Source organism: Mesoplodon densirostris, chromosome 7 (assembly GCF_025265405.1).
Source record: "Mesoplodon densirostris isolate mMesDen1 chromosome 7, mMesDen1 primary haplotype, whole genome shotgun sequence".
In the NCBI taxonomy this organism is placed as follows: domain Eukaryota; kingdom Metazoa; phylum Chordata; class Mammalia; order Artiodactyla; family Ziphiidae; genus Mesoplodon; species Mesoplodon densirostris.
Genome location: NC_082667.1, coordinates 114,323,838 through 114,345,420, shown reverse-complemented (window position 1 = coordinate 114,345,420; position 21,583 = coordinate 114,323,838). Strand labels below are relative to the sequence as shown.

Genomic DNA, 21,583 nt, shown 5'->3' with positions numbered 1-21,583 from the left:
TATCAGTGTTACAGGCACAGATATACATGTTAAAAAATCAGTCACTTTCAAAACAACTTATGAGGTAAGAAGTATTCCCCCTTTTACAGATGAGGAACAGGCTTAGGATACTAAGAAGCTCGCCCACATTCTCAAAGATAATGAAGTAATAGCACCAGGGCCGTCCAAATCCAAAGCCTGTGCTTTCTCCACTCTACCTGGCTACTTTATCTTCTCACTCATCCAGATTCTGCAGGATAAGGACAGGCAGTGTGTGCTCAGGGGACTGGGTTCTAAAGTTGGTCCCCACTGTGTGGAGGCCTCAATTTCATCATCTATATTCCTATCTAAGGACCCCTGTAAGTTCTGAAAGGCCATGATTTTATAATTCTAAATAAACCACCCAATTTCAAATGTGGAAAACCTCAGGTCTGAAGAGAATAAAAGATGTACCCAAAATCTAACTTTCTGGACAGTTGAGAGAGACATCTACCAGCCAATAATACGTGGCATTCTCTACAGTCATTAAAAGAAAAAAAAAGGCAAGTGAAACAGAGCCACTGTTATAAATTAACAGGTTCATCTGTATACATGGGCTGAGGCCACCTGGAAGTCGTTTAGAAAACATCCCAAAGCCTCGGTCAAAGACTATTTCAAATGCATAATATCTGCCTCAACCCCAACCAACACTACTAAGCGCCTTCTGCATCAGAGTTCCCTTTCCTCCTCTGACACAGAGAGCAGTTTGTGTCTGTTTGTTGCTGAAAGCCAGGCTTGGCCTTGTTTACAACTGGCATAAAATAATATAACCAAGACAGATGGGCTCTCTTGGTTTAACTGTGTGGACAGGACGTTCTAGCAACAGAAGGAGGCAAAACAAACAAAAGTGGGTTGTTGAGTGCACACCACAGTTATTTATTCAATCGAGATGGTTGGTAATAGTGACTCAAGTGTTGGGAAAATGGGCTTCCAATGCCCTCTAGAATTTCTACTGCCTTTGAGGCTATTTTTTGGCAATAGTCTGAAATACAAAGCACCTGATTTTTCAAACCACTTTACAACAAACGGTTGTCCATTATCTGTTGACTTATCTCCTCAAAGACCAAGGCTATATCCGGTAGCATGCAAATAAGTCTACAGGAAGTTTCAATATTTTACAGCCTTTGGCAGTCAGAATCCATTAAACATCTTTTTTAAATATACTTATCTCTGATAAAAGGAATAAGTGTATCATGCATGTTACATGAGCTTTGCCCCAGTAACAGCCATTGCCTGGAATACTTCTGACTTATTGGTTTTACAAATCTGACAGCCCTTTAAAAAATTCCTCACCAAAGCCTTGCTCGCTTTCATAAAAGATACTGTCGCCTAAACTCATTGCCATACCGATGTACTTGTTATTATTCAGCCTATGCATTTCAATTCCAGTTGAAAACAATTTCAGAGCGTTAATGAAGTTTCCAAATGACAATTCTGGGAGGCATGTTTGAGATCTCCAGGTTCCATCACAGATGCTGAGCCAAGAAAGACTAATTAATTTGCACCATTTCATTCAAGTGGCCAGGTAGGGCTGGAATGCTTAACATACTCTCTTTTTCTGAATTTTTCTGTCTTCTGAGTAACTTACTAGCTCTCTGACATTGAGTGTCTGATGAATGATACATGCCCAATCGATAATATTTTTTAATTACAAGGATGAAAGAGATGGACTTTAATACAGACTAAAGAATTTGGGGAAGGTGAAGAATCCTTTGCATAGCAGGATTCATTGTGACTCTTAGAAAGGCTAATGGGGCAAATGATCATGAAATTAGAATACCAGGGTTTCTAATAGAGGCCATTATCCTCCTACCTATTCTCTGACTTGGGCAGATCTCTCCTGACTCAGCAAGACCCGTTGTGACACCTGATCAAAAGCATTAGCCAAATAAAAGTGGGGCCGAAGAGATGAATTAACTACTGTGACAACGAAAGCACTGCCTTATTATAAAGCACTGGACCATTAGGACATGAATGAGGAAAAAGAAATGCTAATATCAACACAACTTGAATGATTAATAATGTAAAAAAAATAACATAAAGCATAAAGAAAAGCGCACTGAAAAATAAAAGGCAGCATTTGAAAAAGAATCAAAGAGAGGGACTTCCCTGGCGGCGCAGTGGTTAAGAATCCACCTGTCAATGCAGGGGACGTAGGTTCAATCCCTGGTCCAGGAAGATCCCACATGCCGTGGAGAAACTAAGCCCGTATGCCACTACTGAGCCTGTGCTCTAGAACCCACAAGCCACAACTACTGAGCCCGTGTGCCATAACTACTGAAGCCCACATGCCTAGAGCCCATGCTCCACAACAGAGAGAAGCCACTGCTATGAGAAGCCTGCGCACCACAACAAAGAGTAGCTCCCACTCACCGCAACTAGAGAAAGCCCGGCGCAGCAAAGAAGACCCAATGCAGCAATCAATCAATCAATCAATCAATAATAAATAAATAAATAAATAATAAATGATAACTAATAATAAATAAATAATAAATTAATTAATAAATTTAAAGCACACATATAGTACACCAAAAATTATATACACAAAAAAGAACCAAATTGAAATTCTAGATATAAAGAAACATAGCCATGGAAATAAAAAGCTCAGTGGGTGTGTGAAACAGTAGATTAGATCCAGCTGAAAAGAGAACTGTTGAACTGGAGAGAAATCTGAGGAAGTCACTTAGAGTCTAGCACAGAGTCATAAGGAGACAGCAAATATGAAAACCAGAGGCATGAACACCAGAATGAGACAGTCCAGCAAATGGCTGATAGTTGCTGCTGAAGACAAGAGTAGACAAAGTAGCAAACAGATACAGCTGAAAAGATAGTGGCTGTGATTTCCCAGAATTGATGAAAAATGTAAATGCTCAGATTTTAGAAGGAAAACAAACAGGATAAATAAAAATACTCCCACACCTAGGTAGGTGAAACTGAATAACAAACAAAATGCAAAAAACCTAGAGACTACTGGAGAGAAAAGAATGTCAGACTGTTGTCTGAACAGATAATCTGAGAGGAGAATTTAAATCAGTACAAAACAGGCCAGAAAGAAAGGGACTAATTCCATCAAAATACATAGGGAAAATTACTACAAATCTAGAAACCCAGATCCATCTGAATTCAGTTTTGAGATCAAAATAAAGACATGTTTCTATAAACAAAAACTTGAAGTTTACTACTCACAGACTCCTGCTACAAGAAACACCGAAGGATGTGTGCAGAAAGGAAGCATTAGGTACAAGAAGCAGAAGTGGTAGACAGGTAGGTACCTATAAATAAGTTTGGTTACTAAAAAATAATAATGATGACTAATTTTAGGATTTTTAAAGCATAAAACTAAAATACGGAGTATTTTGTGTTTTAAAATACTAAATATATACGAAGTATGTCAGTATTGAAACTGTGGTCAGAGACTAGAATCAAAGCAGGTCTAGGGGAGGGGAAAGATATTAGGAATACACATAAGATGTCTAGAGCAACAGCTAAAAGAACAGAAATGAAACGTTTACATTCAAAATCAATGCGGGGAGTGGGGGGGGGGAGGGATAAAGGAAACTCAATTCCATGGAAAGCAAAACAGGGGGAGGGGAAAAGCCAAGAAAATGCCCGGCACAGACCATGCATGAGAGCTGAGGCCCACAGGAAGTCAGTCGACCCATTTTCTTTGGCTCTGCAGGTGACTTAATTTACTAGGCCAGGAAATGAAGTAACCCGCCACACATCAGAATGCGCTCACATCTGACCCCCAACTATTCTGAGATGACAGACAAGGAGAATCATCTTTAAAAGGTTTGGAAGCACAGCCATTGGAACAAGGCTGCAGTTGTGGTGCAAGCACTCTACACTTCCCCAGGTGTGTAGCCCTGCCAGAGAAAACCAGAGATAAAACGAGGAGTCTGCGTCAAGCCCACCCACAGAAATGAAGTTGTTTATTCTTTGTGGAGGATCAACACATGCACCTAAAACACAAGTTTGACTAACGTGCTTGTGCTGACAAGATGTTCAGTCTCCTTCAATACCGCAATTTACAAACGGAAATGCCCAGGTGCACCCCTCTAATTTATTAACCAACTATCTGCCCGACTCAAAGCTTCCGAACAGCACTCATATGCTTCCTGGGTTGATGGCAGTTCCTTTGCAGGCCTCGGTTTTTCCTCCTTCTGCAGGCCAGGCTTATACACGGAGAGAAGCAATCGCCTGCAGTCCTTCCAGAAGCAGAGGCACAGACACGGAGACTGCGCCAGAAAAGATACGGGGGGCGGGGGGGGGGAACATTTACAAGGGGGTGGAATCTGGTAACATCACAGATCAGCCTGTGTGATGTACCTGGCCTCTGAGGAGCTCCGTTTACTCCTTAAAGGCACGTAAGGTCACCTCTAAAGTAAAATGAATGGAGAGTTACAGTTGTGTACAAATACCCAATCAACAGAGGTTCTCTGAACTGGGCACTGGGAGAATATAAAGGAGTAAAAGATCATTTCTGCCCTTCACAAACCAAATCTAAAGCAAAGCATAACACACTGATATGTAAGTGTGGGACATGATAACAGATCTACTTTTTATTTGCTTTTACAAATTAGGAGGCATGCTTTGAGCTCCCGGATGCTGGGCGGTGTGTAAGAACTGCTGGGGTACTGTGGGGGAAAGAGAGATTAAGACACGGGACTTAAGGGATTTAATTCGCGAGAGTGAAGATCCATTCACAGTGGATGGCAAAGTGAAGCCTGAATGACCAGATCTCCCCTAGCCACAAAAGGGTTAAAGGAAACATCTTTACCTCCATCACTGGAGGGGTTTAGGGTAGAACTGAATGACAATTTCTAGAGGAGGTTGCAGAGAAAATTCACTCATCAGAAGCGGGCTTTGTTTTCCTGCCTCCAACTTCCCCAACTCCTTGCTGTCCCCGAGTCCACCATGATGTATACGGCCCTCGTTCATTCATTCATTCACAAAAAAACAGTGGAGTGAACATGAGTGAACTTAACACCCAACAGAAGAATTACAACATTACTTCTACCTTACACCACCCAGGCTTCCTCTCATATTCTAATGTTGTTCCCAAATTTATTTTCAATAAAATCTTACCCAAAACAGGTGCAAGCACAATTTAAGCTTTCACTGTTTAGGGAACCCCTTGATGCTGCATTCCAAAACATGAGCTAGTTCAATGTTACTCAATGTATGGTCCCCAGACCAGGGGTCAGTCTGTAAACTCTGTTACTGGTCCTAAGGAAATAAGCTTGAGCCAAAATGTAAATCAACTCTATCACTCAGGAGACTGTTCAGTTGAACATTTTTTCATGGCAAGACCTTCTCAATGAAGGAAGCAGAGAGTTGGTTAAATTTTCGGCACAAGCTTATCAAAGACCAGCTCTTTGAGAAGCACTGATCTCGTTGGTTTCTCAGGTCCATTTCTTACAGCCTAGATTCTGCGATCACGTAGGGCTGCAATGTTACCCAGCACGTGAGCAGGTAAGCGCTGCTCAGGGAGTCCAGGGAATACTGACCAGTACAGTTGGCTTCGTCAGACCAGTCCCTGCAGTCGTTGTCCCCGTCACACACCCAGGAGGAGCGGATGCACATGCCAGAGCTGCAACTGTATTCGTCAATCCGGCACTGGTGCATTTCTGCAGGTGAGACCACAGACAAGGATCTGAGCACAAACGCTTGCCTGGAATTCTGTCTCTGAGGTCAAAGCTCCTAAGGGTTAGAGATGCACCCAACATCCCTGTTATCGCTGATGATCCAGAATGCGTGCACGAAGACTTTAACCAGGGATAGAAAGTCCTCGAGGATGGTGCCCAAGTACAGTTGGCTCTCTGGATATTCAGGTTTTGCATCCACAGATTTAGCCAACTGTGCAATATGTACTATGTGTACGATCCATGGTTGGTTGAATCTGTGGATGCGGAATCCATGGATATGGAGGGCCGCCTATGGGACTTGAGCATCTGTGGATTCTGGAACCCATGGTGGGTCCTGGAACTGATACCCTGTGGATACCCAGGGATGACTGTAGTGCACTACAAATGGGGCACAGGTGTGCTGAGATCCTGACACCTCACACACTGGCCACCAGTCGCCTCTAGGCAACAGCGGCCTTGGCCATTTATCTTGGTGCACTTTACAAATATCATTTTCTACGCTTCCTATGTTGGGAAGAAGGTTGAGAAGCAATGCTCTGGCTGCCCAGAAAGCCAGATTTTCAAGAAACAGACTTCCAGAGACAGAGCCTGTGGTTTCAGAACAGGAGTAATGAGAAGGCCCAGTGTGCTGATCAATGTGAGATGCTCAGCTCAGGGAAAGAGAGATCAGTGCTGAGCTCCCAAAACAGAAAAGCTGGTGACTTCCTGTGGGTAGAGCTCCTGGGATGCCGGCCGGTGGGCTGTCTCAAGAAGGGTGGGGGCTGGAGACAAATGAACCAAGGCAGTCTGACCGGGACAGGAGGGGCAACTACACTGACAGCATCTTTTGTAGGCCCTGGGGCTACTAACAAAACGGAATTTTCCCATGGAATTGTAAAGATTCTAGGAAAACAGGAGTAGCCACGCCCGGGGGCCTGGGGTGGCTGCCACAGTGAGAGAGGTTGATGGTGAACTGGGGAGCAGGTATTCATGAGGAAACAGTCTGGAGACTCACGAAGAGGACCTGGATCTGAGGTAGGGACCACCTGAGACCTTGAGGTGGACTCAGGTGCAGCAGCGTGAATGGACCATGAACAGAGAATCTGAGGGACGGACACCGTTTAATGGTCCAACATGTGTCCAGCGAGTGGGTGAGAGGACACATTAGAAACAGATAACCACGTGGCGCTTCCTCCCGACGAGAGCAAAACTGGCTGCACATGTTAACCCTCTGAGTGCAGAGGGGGACGTGGGAGGAATGAAGGGAAAACACTGCAAACCCCAAGGACTGTTTCCTGGAACTTCGTATTCTTACAAAGACGAAGGAAAATTACGTAACCACTCCCCCCCAGAGATGTGCTCTGAGATCCAGGCTAGGATCATTTCCCCCACTCTCCTTATTTGAGTCCCAGTGAGTCAAAGCCCCCATTCGTGATGATGCAGGCCCCGTCCAGAAGTACACGCATAGCTGGACTGGACCTGCCCCCGTATACAGGCAGGGAGCCCATGGGGCCTCACAGAACCCTCGCAGCGGCGGGGTCAGCATCCGGCCCCCCACACGCGCTCCCCTCCAGGCTGGGGCACTCTGTGTATTGTTCCCTCCCGTGACAGTCAGCAGCTACGGGTTTGGTACCCAGAGCCCATCAACTAAGGGCTCGTGAAACTGACAGGGGAGGATTATGCAAGAAGAAGGGAGTGGGAAACACAGTCCCAGTTTCCTTTTCTGACACAAACTAACTGTGTCTCCTTGAATAAGCCCCCTGACCTCTATGGACTTCAGGTGTTTCATCTGGAAATCAAAAGGACTGAACTAGAGAATTCCCACCACTCCTTCAATTCCAACACACTATTTTCCTAAATAAAAATTTCCATTCAGAAAACAGATGCTCAAACAACGGTTGTACCATCCACGGACTTCTAACAGGGTTTACTGAATTAGATCAGTTAAAAAAAAAAAAAAAAAGTTCACAAAGGTATAGCTCTGAGTCTTCAGGAGGCTAACATCATAGCTGCCCAGAGGCGTGCGTGGGCTAAGGCTGTACAGCTGTTAATAACTGCCTGAATTCATTTAGAAATCTTCCTAATTCTCACACTCATGCGTACAGCATCTCTGCAAGGAAGCAGCGTCCATCACTTCATGAATGAATCAATCCTACCATGTGAATGGAGGTGGCCATGCAGCTGATGTCATAAATCCCACAATGGCTTTCAGAAATGCTCCATTTCCAACCCGTCCCATGAGCCAGGGTGCTGCCCCCTCTGGAAGAGGATTCCTGGACAGCACGTCCCCTTACCACAGTGACTTTCATCGCTATTGTCGCCACAGTCATCCTCAAGGTCACATTTGTAGGAGAGTGGGATACAGGTCCCAGACTCCTGGCAGCGGAACTGTGTGTCCAGATCACAGATGGTAGTAGCTAGGATGGGAAAGAGATACGACATGCTCATTAGGTCCAGTCAACTCCCCCCAAATACAAACATCCCACTGGAAAGCCAACTGAAAAAGAGAAGGAAGCAGATTTTAATTGTAATATGAATTTCAACAACAGAATTGAAACCTAGACTTACAGAAAAAATAAACCGCGCGAGAACCTGAAATTTACAACCAAGGGAGATAAGGGCCTATCCTTCCATGGACGGCTTCCAGATCCGAACAGGGCTGGGAAGACTGAGAAACCATCACTGAGCTACGAGACAGCATGACGCGTTACATCAGGGGTCCCTGGTACCGGTCCGTGGCCTGTTAGGAGCCGGGCCGCACAGCAGGAGGTGAGCAGTGGGTGAGCAAGTGAAGCTTCATCTGTATTTACAGCCGCTCCCCATCGCTCCATTACCGCCCGAGCTCCGCCTCCTGTCAGATCAGCGGTGGCATTCGATTCTCACAGGAGTGTGAACCCTACTGTGAACTAGGCGTGAGAGGGATCTAGGCTGCTCGCTCCTTATGAGAACCTAATGCCTGATGATCTGAGGTGGAGCTGAGGTGCTGAGGCTAGCGCTGGGGAGCAGCTGCAAATACAGATGATCGTTAGCAGAGAGGTCTGACTGCACAGAGACCATAATCAATCAGTGCGCTTGAATCACCCCGAAACCAGCCCCCCGTCCATGGAAAAATTGTCTTCCACGTGACTGGTCCCTGGTGCAAAAAGGTTGGGGACCGCTCCACTAGATAACCTCCTAAGATCCCCTCAGAAGTGATGGTGTCTTCCTAAATAAATGGCAGACATACCTTCATCTGGAAAACTACCATTACGAGGCCCGGTTTTACACACGAAGCTGGCTCCGCACCGTACAGAGGACAGAGGGAGGGTGAGGTCAAATTCTGCGGCAGGAACAGGGGCCCTGCAGTCAGGCGAGACAGGGCTTCAAAGCCTGGCCCTGGCTCCTCCTCTAGCAATGAAGTTTAACCTTCCCGAGCCTCCGTTTCCTCCACAGCAAAAGGAAGAGAAGGTAACGTGGGCAAGCGCTTGTGATGACAGACACCAAGACCTGACAGGGGTCTTAATTCCACCAGCCACAACTTACTTCACCCAACCCCCCTGGGCTTCCGTTCCCGCTACTGTAAAGTGGAGATAATACCTACCCTCTTGGCATTATTATGAAGGTCCATGAGAAAACGAGTTTGGGACCAGCACCCATCCTTAGGATGTGAATATAATGGGCTCTAAACAAATGTCACTTCTCCTCCCATCCTTCCTCTCGCCCTTCTGCCTCAGAATGTGAACATAATTCCATTTCTCTCCCCCTTCTGAACAGAAATTACCTGGGTTTAAGCATAAGCCCTAGAACCTTCCAGAAAAGGCTTTGGGAAAGAAGGCTGCTCCTAGAGCAGCCAATCCACAAGGAATGACGTGATAGAACAGGATCCTGGGATGAGGGCGGGGAGTATCAGGAAGTGAGAGGTGGGCGGCAACCCTGCAGTCAGATGTGCCCGGACGCTCTTATTTGTGGCTCCGTTTCTTCTCCGTAATTGAGTTCATGGTGGGAGGCAGGGGATGAAGGCAGAAATGACAAGACTGCAGGGGATTCACGTCAAAAGCCCCAGCGGCTGACAGCCACCCAGGGCAGGAGCCTGCCGAAGAGGAAGGGGGACCTGCCCACAGCATCCCTCCCACGGCTGCCTTTGTTGCCACGCCTCTCCTCTTCCCTGGCAGCTGACGGGATGCCTCGTTTAACTTCCAGACAGCATTGCCCAGCCACAGCCTGTCCCCTCCTGCAGCCCTGCCCAGGAACAGGGTGCCTGCCCCCTCCTCCTTGATAAGGGAGACCCTCAGGAAGGCTCTGATGAGCACCACCCTCCTGGCTCCCAGGCTCCACGTTTCATACCCTGCACCCCTCACCTCCTCACCTCTGCCACATCGGACTAGTCCAGGACCCGAGCCGCAGGGAATTGCAAGAAAGCAGAGCAGAAAGCAAGTCTCAGGGGCTCGGGAGGGTCAATCCCAGCTGACATTTGCACCAAACCAGGAGGAGCGCAGAGCCAGCTGCATACTTCACTCCGAGGAGAAGCTTAAACTCTGCATGGAAACCTGTGAGGCCACAGCTCAGGGGCTGTGGGGAAGGAGATGGAGGGAGGTCTTCCTGGCAAAACACTGAACCAATATGAGACCCCAGCTCGTCTATCTAGTAGAAACCAAAGCCCAGGAACCCAAGGAGGAATCCCGAGCTACTGGACACGAGGTCACCTAGTTTATAGCTCTCTGCTTCAGCTACGCCTCATTACGTCAGGGCAGTTTTCTCACAATGTGTTAATTCTAAGAAGTGTCTCCTTGCCCACCCTCTTCCGTAACAAACTCCTTTGCAGAATCTGCTCCAGTGATGTTAATATCAATTAATGTTTGTAAGGGGCTTTGGCTATCCCCTCACAAATATCACACCTTCCTGAGACTCTGGTAGGTACAGGAGGTTTGATCAGTGTCCCTTTTGCAGAAAAGAAAAACACTCAGAGAGGCTAGTGCTCTCCTAAATCTGTTGGTAAGCTCCTCTCCCTCCGTGTGAAAGGCAGCCACCGAAACCAAGGAAAAATGATTAAGGTCTGGTAATAACCTCCTATGAGCCAGAAAAGGCAGTACATAGGATTGCAGGGCCCAGATGAATTAACGAGTTGACTGTTTCTGAAGTTGCTTTCTGGGAGGAGGGGCATAGGAACAGGCACGTGCTCTACAGACGGCTGGCAAACTATCTTCGCCAGAGGCAAGGTGGGTACACAGAGACGGGGCACACCCATTAATCTGCCCTTATAGCACAAAATGATAAACGAGCTTCTGGATTTCCAAAGGCAGAATATCTGAAAGAGAAGCCTTCAGACTGGTCTCTGGCTTCCCTGCTCTGGCCTTTCTCCCACCTCATTCATTCTGCCCGCATCTTTATCTTTCCAAAGGCAAAATCTTATCCTGTCATTTCGACGGTTCCAAACTGTTCTTCTGATAAAGTCCAAAGGTCCTTGCTACTCTGGGCCCCAGGCACCAGTCCACCCTCCCCTTACCCGATGGCTCCCACTCAAGTTCTCAATAACCCACGCTGCTTTCCTGCTCATGCAGCACACACTGGCCTCAGGGCTTTCGTCCATGCTGCTCCCTTGCCCGGAATTTTCCTCCCTCTACCTCTGCTTGGTTCACCTGTGCCCACCCTTCCTAAGGACCTCCCCAAGTCTGATGGGGGCACCCTTCCTGAAGCTCATGGCACTGTCCCATCACAGCACTCATGGCTCGAATATACCTGGCTGGTTACTTCTCTGACCCCCTTCAGACTGTAAACTCTGTGTCCACTTTGATCACCAGTTTATCCCCAGGCCTATCACGGAGCCTGGAACACATGGTCCTCAATAAACACGTGTTGAGTGAACGGGTGAACACATTACTGACTGACCCCTCCTTAGGAGATGATGTCAAAGCTACTAAAAATTAACTGAAGAAAGATGGCCAACTTCGCGGTAAATAGATTATCCATTATAAGTAGTTATTTGTTTGTCCTTAAACCTTGCTAAACAGAATCACATACTTTCATAGTTGGACCTTAGAAATGACATAGTCCAAAGATGACATCTACATGCACACATACCAATGTTCCCACAACCCAGGCCAAAGCTGGCATCACCAATTAGAACAACCTCTCCTGAGCCTGGCAGGTAGCTGGCACCAAGTGATTGGAGGTAACAAGATAAAGCCTGTTTCCCATCTCCGAAAAGGCTAAACATTAAATTTATAAATCAAGGACTATCACCTGGTCACCTGCCCCAGGTCACCAGCTCTATTCACAGTGGAAGAGCCACAGTCAGAGCCCAGACTGCCTGACTCCCAAATCAGCTAAGTTCCAACCATGCGATGCTTATTTGTAAATCTCTTGCAATGAGTAGCTAGCTTACTTAAGTGGGTTTGCTTTAATTAATAATAAATATCTAATACGGAAATGTGTTTTCTCCAGCCGCTTAAATGGGCATCACTGATCATGGGGGCCCCAGACTGCAGGCCCCACCCAGGAGGCGCTGACCAGCCTTCAGAGTAATGGGAAATGCCTATCATCCCCAAAACTCGGCCAAGCGGGGACTCACGGCAGTTTCTCTCGTCGCTCATGTCCCCGCAGTCGTTGTCAAAATCACACCACCAGATGCTGTTGATACAGTTCCCATTGCTGCACCGATACTGGTTGCGGAGACAGGTGTTCTCTGGCCATGGGGGGAGACAGAGGAGGAAACGAAACCAATATCATTCTTCCTGCTGGACCACAAGGCTTTCTCTTTTGAGTGTCCATTTGTCTTACTCCAATAACATGCCTTAGACGGCAAAGGGGAAGGGAGATGCCACACACACGTGCCCGCTGGGAAGCAAGCATCCAAGGAGGCTCCCTTCTCTCCTCTTTTAATTAAAATTGGAGAAGAGGCAGCTAGGAGCGTCAGAGGGGGTTACAATGATGAAAAAGGAGAGGGATGGTACCAGGTGGGTCTAGTGGATATGGTGGGTCTAGTATCAATGTTATAAAATACTAACTTCACAAGGAACTCCTTAAGGGACTGTGTACAAAGATCCAAACATATATTCAGTGTATCTATATAGTTTATACATACTATGGTCATATATATTCACATATATTCCATTTATTAACGAGGAGGGTTATGGAGATTTGCTTTACATATTCTTGAGGATTTTTTTTCTACCCCATGACTTCTTCAAAGCAAGCAGTTACAATTCCTCACACAGAAAAAAATGCACTGTTTAGTCGACTGGGTCGAGAACACGTGATGACCGGCCTCCTGTTTGGATAACCAAAGGCATTCTGACAGGGATACAGAGAGGCCCTCTTCTTCCGCTGCTGGAATTCAGTGTTAACTCCATTTCTTTCCAAACAACTTTAAGATGATGTCGAGAGGCTGAAAGAGAGTCTCCTGTGTCTTAGAAGAAAAGGTTCATTTTCTTTCCGTTTGTATTTCTTAAGAGAGCCCAGAAGGCCACTTCGGGTAAACGGAAAAACTAGACAGGAAAGAAAGATTTAGCAGGTTTTCAGGGGGAAAATGTCAGAATCCGTGTTGAAAGGGGGAGTGGAACGAGGCTGCTGCAGCCGCTTGGCCGGGGCTTGGGAGGAAAGACTGGAAGTCCTCTGCAATATTGGTTGGAAAGTTCAGACGTTTCCAGGTTGGCAGGGGGCGGGGGGCAGGGGGGCGGGAAGCTGCTGGATGAGATGTGGTGAACTCTGAAGGAGTCCGACCAGTCCCTTGCCCAAGTCAGGGTGGTCCGACTTACGGAAGCAGGAGAAGCTGGAGAAGATAGATGTGGGGCGTGGATGAGAAGAGGAAGAGGTGGTAAAAAAAAAAGAAAGGGGCACTCAGAGGAAAGCCTGAATCTCCTGACATTAATCCTAAAAGCAGCTCTTATTTTTATTTATTTATTTATTTATTTATTTTTTGTGGTATGTGGGTCTCTCACTGTTGTGGCCTCTTCCGTTGCAAAGCACAGGCTCCGGACGCACAGGCCCAGCGGCCATGGCTCACGGGCCCAGCGGCTCCGCAGCATGTGGGATCTTCCCAGACCGGGGGCACGAACCCGTTTCCCCTGCATCGGCAGGCGGACTCTCAACCACTGCGCCACCAGGGAAGCCCAAGCTCTTATTTTTAAAAGAACAGCACGGGCCTGTTCTGGATGAGGACTGAGGGATCACGGGCCTTGGAACCTGAACCAGGATGTCTGTATCTAGGGGGGTTTAATTTCTACCTTGGGCATTTTTTTTTTTTTTTTTTGCGGTACGCGGGCCTCTCACTGTTGCAGCCTCTCCCATTGCGGAGCTCAGGCTCCGGACGCGCAGGCTCAGCGGCCATGGCTCACGGGCCCAGCCGCTCCGCGGCATGCGGGATCTTCCCGGACCAGAGCACGAACCCGTGTCCCCTGCATCGGCAGGCGGACTCTCAACCACTGCGCCACCAGGGAAGCCCATCTCCCTTGGGCATTTTTAATAACCCCAAACATGAGTGCATCGAGGACACCCGGAGCGGGGACAGAAGGGAAGGGGGATGGTGGGAAAAGGGACGCACCTTCTTTGACACACGTGTGGTTCTTCAGCTGATAGCCGTGAGGACACTCACACATCAAGTCCCCGGACGGGAGGGTGCTGCCGGACACACCCTCTGGACACCTGCAGCTCCTAGTGTTGTTGGCCTTGGGCAGACACAGCAGGCTGCACGGCCTGGACGCACAGGTGGTGCTTCCTGGAAAGGAGACAGATGGCGGTGGCCAGGTTAGTAAACACCAGGGTGCACCAAACGCAGGCCTGAGACCCAGGGCGACCTCCTCCTTTTACAGACCCAGCAACACGAAGCTCAGGAAGAGAAAGAAGTGGCGAGGGTGAGCCGGGCCCCGGCTGGATCAGATGGCCCCAGAACCAAGCCAGGCACCCACTGGTCCTCCTCGGAATCTGTAATCAGGATGCTGAGACACGACAGGGTAGGTGGGGAGCTGGATCCGGGAGGAGAGTCATGCCCCATGGGTGTCACAGGTGCTGCAGGGCAAGCCAAAACCTGTACAAGTCAGAGCCGTGCAGTTAAGATCAGTCTGCAGCGTCAGGAGGATGAAGCCAACTTATGGAGAGAAGAAAGGATGACACCGGGACGAGGGAAGAGGGAGGGGCAGGGAGGACGGCTTTGCCAGGCCAGGCCCCAGTCCCCACTGGCGCACCTGCACCTCCTATATTGGGTTCCTTCCTAACCCCTTCATTCTTTCCACAGCACTTTTTACTTGAGTTAGCTTGAGTGAGTTTACTACACCTTGTGACCCCAAAGCCCTTAGTTAGAACATACACCTGAGAAACGACAGGGCTCAGACAAAAATCTGGGCCTACCCTTCTCAATTCCTTTGTGCCAGGGCACAGCTGCTGAGCTCAATGAGGAACCAACCAGAGACCCATTAGGCAATAAATCCACATGCAGTGAACCCACAGAAGGACCAGTTACTGTTGATCTAGCCCACTATTTCCAATCTTTTCTCTGGTTCAGCTTTCCAAAGAGAGTGTCAGCTAGAGTCCATACAATCCTCCACTGCACTCTCAAGGGAGGACTTCTGTGGATGGACAGTGATGGAAAAGGTGTTTTCTACCATCCACGTCTTTCTGGGAAGGAGAGAGAGGACCCATAACCATTTCCTAACAACTGAAAATATGATGCAACTCAAAAGCGACGTGAAAGCCATGTAAATTAAGACATGTATTTCTTCCTTTTGCCTGTGACTACGCATCACCAAAACTGGGAAAAATAAACATAAATGCTTGGATAAAACTCAACTGATAAAGATTCTTCAGCTGTGCCATCTCACGGACAGAGAACCCCACCAGAATCAAATCCAAGTAACCGGTTTCCAGCCAGCCAAGATCTGAGCTATGCCACGCCTCTGCTGGCCTCTGGTTGGGAAACAGGGTTCATTAATCACAATCAGTACTCGGATGATGACACACTCAGAAGCCTTGGATGTGTTGGCACCTCATCGGTGTTTAACTGGTATTACACATAAAAATAAAACCCCCCATGCTACAGCAACAGTATTGCTTTCATGCTAAGGATCCAAGAGCACAAGGCATTACCAAGTAGATAAAATACACACATCCACAGGGGGAGATCTGTATGATGAAACATTCAAAAGGGGTTTGCAAATGACTCCATCAACCTATAGGCTGGATTATCATAGTGAATAACCTGCTGACTGGAGCAGAAATGCCAGAAACCAGCTCCGCTCATCTGTTCCGTGGGCAGACACTGTCCCTTTATCTCAGATACACCTGCCGCGGGCTGCAGGAGGGAATGTTGAGCCGCCAGTAATGAAAACAACCACATCTGGGGTTCTGGAACATGTTCTTTGTATTCAAAGGACGCTGTACTGTTTGACGTTCCAAGAAATTGAACAATAATAGAATATTTGAAAAATACTCAACGACAGGAGTATTTTCACATGGGTCGTGTCTGTAAAATAACACAACGGACATTTTCCCGTGCAGGGCAAATGTTCCCACCCAAAGAAGCAAGAGGCGAAAGTACAGTGCCCAAAGGGAGATGTGGTAATTCAGGAGATTGGTCTCAACAGACTTGAATGAATCTGCAGCCCGAGAGGCAGGGCCAGGGACAAACCCCAACCTAGGCAGCCAAGTCAATGACCCCAAGAGTTAGGCAGGGCAGGTCCAAAGCCACAGTACGGAAAACGGGAGTGCTAGTTACTGAGAACCTGGGAGAGCATGGAAGGAGGATTCAGCAGAGTTCCAGCACAACACGGCTAGAGACTCCTCACCCAGGATGCCACAGCCTTTTGTGGGCAAGGTGGGCAATGTGAATAGTGGACAGCTGTCAGCCTTCATCTCCAAAGATGTTCCTTTAGAAGACCAAACACTTAGCCCCACAGTGTCTTCACTAGGGGGCTTCACAGAACATTTTTAGATTTCCTCTTTGGAAAACTCCCCCAGAACCAGTTTAGGAGCCGAAATTGCTATTATCTTGCTTAACTATCTACATACTTGACAATTATCAAATCCACCCCACATAATAAATATCTGCCTTCATTACAGATATTGAAAAGCATGTGCTTACTGCAAGCTCTGAAGGAGAATTCAAAGAACTCCAAAATATTTTAACCCATTACAGCATCAGTTGCATACATTAATAGCCTTGCAAAGTAAGCGGTTTTAAGGAAAAAACACTCTTTATGAAGAGTTAATTCCAGTAACGCTGTGTAAAAAACAGCCAGGTATAAAGACAAAAAATGCATCTGTTTGTAACCAAATATCCCGAAGAGACACTTTGTAAGTGAACAAAATTCTTCTCCTAAATAAGAATCAATCAAAATCTAGTACTTCTTGATCGCTGTTGTATCCCACAGCACTGCTAATCCAACAACAGATCATAGACGGAACAGAGCCTGATGGTTTTATTGAAGTTCAAGCTTTGAAGTCAACTAGGCCATGGTTCAAATTCTCACCACTTACTAAACGTGTGATGGAGAAAAGGTACGGAACGTGACTTCCACATTCTCATCTATCAAGTGGGAATCATAATACACATGGACTTGGGGAAGGTTAACTGAGGTTATACAAGCCCACTGGGTAAGTTAGTGTGGTGCTTATGACACAGCAAAATCCCTTAGAGTAAATGTCGTTATCACTTCACACATGGCTAGGACGAGGTCCTGTCTGTGTCAGGAGCAGACAACAAAGTTAATAAAGCTTGACGGGCACCAGGGACTGCCAATACCCATCATGACCTCGTAATACTCTCAGTGTCTGACAAAGCAGGCAGGATTGAGCAAACAAGTTCAAGGCCAAGAGGCACCCACTGCACACAGGCAGTGCCGGCAGCCAGGTGCCACTGCAAATGCTTTGATTTAACCCAAACCAGCCTGAGAGATGACAAACTGGCTTCACTGGCCCTGTGTCTGCGGGCAGGAGGTCCCAGGGAAGCAGGAGACAGGCCATGATTTCCCCTTTATGTCTCAAAGAGTCACCTTCCTTTAAACTAGCCAGAGTAGCTCTGGGGTCACAGTGGTGACCGCATGGCAGCTGGGATGAAGGGACCGGCCAAGACTCGGGGTGGGAACCGGGGTTTACAGGTTCATCAGAACACAGTGTTGCAGGAGCTGAGGCTGTGTGCTCAGCCAACACATGCTGACAAGCACATGTCAAAATGCAGACCTGGGCTTCCCTGGTGGCACAGTGGTTGAGAGTCCGCCTGCCGATGCAGGGGACACGGGTTCGTGCCCCAGTCTGGGAAGATCCCACATGCCGTGGAGCGGCTGGGCCCGTGAGCCATGGCCGCTGAGCCCGCGTGTCCGGAGCCTGTGCTCCACAACGGGAGAGGTCACAACAGTGAAAGGCCCAGCGTACCACAAAAAAAAAAAAAAAAAAAAAAGTTAAAATGCAGACCTCCTTTTCTGGATGGGGAGATAACTTGAAGAAATGCTGAGAATTCCCTCGGCCTGCCAGCGGGGCGGATCAGTAGGGCTGGGTGTCCTCCGTCAAAGGCCCTGAGATTTCAGCCCCTGGAGCTGGAAAGCATGATTCCTTTCTCTCTCCTTATTTCATTCTTTTTTTTTTTTAATCTTTTTCTTTTTTTGTCTTTGTGTGTGTGTGTGTGTGTGTGTGTGTGTGTGCGTGCGCGTGCTTTTTTTGTATTTTGTCTCTCTGCCCTATTTCAAAACAGGCACCTCCTCTAAGAAAGAATGTGACTTCTTCGTCTTGTGGCAGAACTGGAACAAAAGCCCGGCTCCTAAACAAGGGAGGGGTCTCTGGGAAAGCTAATTCACATCTGAGATTTTGTTCCCTAATCTAGAAACCATGGATCATAATACCAGCCTTGCTCACCTCACGGGTCAGCTGTGAAGACATAACAATAATGCAGACTTCCATTTCTAGGATACTTTATGGTTTTCCAAGCGTGTTTTCATGCTCTCTTCATTAGTCCACAAAGGATAGCAATGATATCTATAACTGTATTATTTCCCCTTGTCAATTTTCTCTTAGCACAGGGCCAGCCAAAAACCACAAGACAATATCAACGTTCTAGTTCAAAATAGGAAACCTAGCAGTCTGTCAATAAAGGAGAGTCAGCAGACCCAGGATGCTACTTAATCCTGCTGAGATAAAGAGGGCTCTTCTTAAAGGGACTATTCTTCTGGGAGTACCCAGATCCCCCTCCTCTAGAATCAACAGTGTGGTTGGGTGATAAACAAGAGGCAAGGGCAGTGCAGTAAGGAAGACAGTATCCTACTGAATAGTCTTGGACCCCAGAACCAGCCAGTCAGAGCCTTGCATTAGTCCTTGAAGCCTCAGCCCACAGTCTTTCAGATACCCATTCTCTACACCCACCAGCAACACTCCCCACCCCCATCCCTTCTTCTTTCAACAAGTATGAACTGAGCAGCTACTGAGTGCTGGTCATTGGTAAGATTACTGAGCAAAAACAAAGACAGAATCTCCTTCTTCATGGGGTTTAGAGTTTCACAGTGGGGACAAGCGAATTAAGTCATCATATAACTAGATCTCATGTTGCAAGGGAAGTAGGGCTCAATGAGCAGTTGGTCATCTGAGCAACCAGAAAAGACAGGACTCCTGTCGGAAGCTATGCACCCAGCACAGCGTCACTCCCTGTCAGGGTGCCAAGTGGGGATTAAGTGCACACTGGGCCTCTCCAGCTGCAACAGAAGCCACACCACCCATCAGTCAGGGGCCAAAGGCAGGAGGAGGGTATAATTTACCCACCGAGCACCAGCGTTCCAGGCAGGCAAAAACATGCTGTCTTCCAGCTGTTTGTATATCATCAGAAAAGAAATTAAGATGTCAGAGGAAGAAATTAAATAATGCACATGTTGTCATGACAGGCTGCCAGATCCTGCTTGATCAGAGACTGCCCACACCCAGCCCCTTTCAAGAGATCAACTCGACAGAGATGAAGGAGGAGATGCTGCCTTACCAGTTGTCTTTCCCCGGTAGAAAATCTTCAGGTCCATGGGCCCCGTGAGCCGGTTCGCCAGAATTGCCATCTCGGACCCGCTGTATTTGGAAGCTCGGAATATGCTGAGCTGTGACCAGTCATCCCAGTAGATCTCATTCTAAAAAGAAAACCTTTGTTTGTTAGTCAGCTCTTCTGTCTTTTTTTCTGGACCCTCATTCAGAACAAGGGCTCCAACATGCAGTGGACACCTAACATTCACTGGCTGAATGATCAGCCTGATCAAGATTTGACTTAAGGGCCTCCCTGGTGGCGCAAGTGGTTGAGAGTCCGCCTGCCGATGCAGGGGATACGGGTTCGTGCCCCGGTTTGGGAGGATCCCATATGCCGCGGAGCGGCTGGGCCCGTGAGCCATGGCCGCTGAGCCTGCGCGTTCGGAGCCTGCGCGTCCGGAGCCTGTGCTCCGCAACGGGGGAGGCCACAACAGTGAGAGGCCCGCATACCACAAAAAAAAAAAAAAAAAAAAAGATTTGACTTAAATGCAAGAGTTAGTGATTTTAGCCAAACCTCACAAAGTATCCACACTGAAGGAACTACCCAAAAGAAACTATCCGATAAGCATCCGATGAGTTTGACCACAAGTTGAACCCTTCTATAGAAAATCTGAACAACCATTTTGTGTTCTAGAGTCGAAGCACAAGTGACAGGCCGCCCCCCGGGAGGCAGAGGTGGGACAGGGCTCATCTCAAGACATCAGGGAATGAAGAGAGCAAACCTCACAGGAGACCAAGACACAGAGCCAGGGACTTCCCTGGGGGCGCAGTGGTTAAGAATCTGCCTGCCAATGCAGGGGACACGGGTTTGATCCCTGGTCCAGGAAGATCCCACATGCTGTGTAGCAACTAAGCCCACATGCCGCAACTACTGAGCCCACGTGCTGCAACTACTGAAGCCCACGCACCTACAGCCCGTGTTCCACAACAAGAGAAGTCGCCGCGATGAGAAGCCCGCGCACCGCAATGACGAGTAGCCCCGGCTCACCGCAACTAGAGAAGCCCGTGCGCAGCAACGAAGACCCAATGCAGCCAAAAAATTAAAAAAATTTTTAAAGACACAGAGCCAAAATGAGGCTACCGATACTGAAAGGCAAGCCAGGAATTCTCATGGGATACAACCTCAAACTTTGAAAGGTGAACAGTGGGCACCCTGGACCCCTGGCAGCTCTGTCTGGCATCCCTCCCTATGGGCAGAAAGAAACTGCCTCCAATTCAGAAATGAGCTGATTTTCTAAGTTAGATAAGCATCTCCGCAAAAACCCGGAGACAGCAGGTTCTACACCTAGGTCTGCTCCTAGCTACACTGACAGGTTGCCCAATGCTGGAACAGGTGAGGCCCCACCTTAAAGACGGCAATGGCATAAGGGTGCGGAAGGTTGTCCAGGATGACAGAGCGCTGCTGGCCACTGAAAGTGATCCGCTCGATGCAGTCCAGGTAGGCATCCGTCCAGTAGATCCACCGCTCATCCACGGTGATGCCATTGGGCCACTTCACATCCTCTGACACAAGACGATAGGCAGCCGAACCATCCATGTTGCTCCGGTAAATGCCAGGCCTCATGTCCCCCCAGTCGGTCCAGAACATCACCCTGGCCAAAACCAGGGAAGAGCACACATCCCATCAGAACTGGGGAAATGGGAGTTCAAAAACTGCTCTGAGGGGCTTCCCTGGTGGCGCAGTGGTTGAGAGTCCGCCTGGCAATGAGGGGTACACGGGTTCGTGCCCCGGTCGGGGAGGATCTCATATGCCATGGAGCGGCTGGGCCATAAGAATTCAGTCAGTTAGTTCAGCATTGTTATTATAATCTCTAATTCTAATAGGTAAAGCCACTTAATTACTTGGCCCACAAATTCTTTTATTGGAATTTATCTATGGATATAATCAAGTTATGCAAAGACAATGTACAAAGATGTTCATCACAGCATTGTTCATACTAGCCAAAAAAATATATATAGGTGTGTATACACATATATATTTA

The 21,583-nt window shown here is 47.8% G+C and overlaps 1 protein-coding gene across 1 annotated transcript in view; it reads right to left on the bottom strand.

Annotated features, from left to right (window-relative positions):
• SORL1 (sortilin related receptor 1) overlaps window positions 1–21,583 on the bottom strand; it is a 159,341-nt gene that overhangs the window by 43,720 nt on the left and 94,038 nt on the right. Inside the window, exons 20-25 of the mRNA XM_060104032.1 lie at window positions 20,947–21,193; window positions 19,570–19,708; window positions 14,164–14,337; window positions 12,193–12,306; window positions 7,940–8,062; window positions 5,529–5,648 (exon numbers count right to left, since the gene is read on the bottom strand). Of these exons, the coding sequence (XP_059960015.1) occupies window positions 5,529–5,648; window positions 7,940–8,062; window positions 12,193–12,306; window positions 14,164–14,337; window positions 19,570–19,708; window positions 20,947–21,193 (917 nt within the window). The remainder of the gene's footprint in view (window positions 1–5,528; window positions 5,649–7,939; window positions 8,063–12,192; window positions 12,307–14,163; window positions 14,338–19,569; window positions 19,709–20,946; window positions 21,194–21,583) is intronic.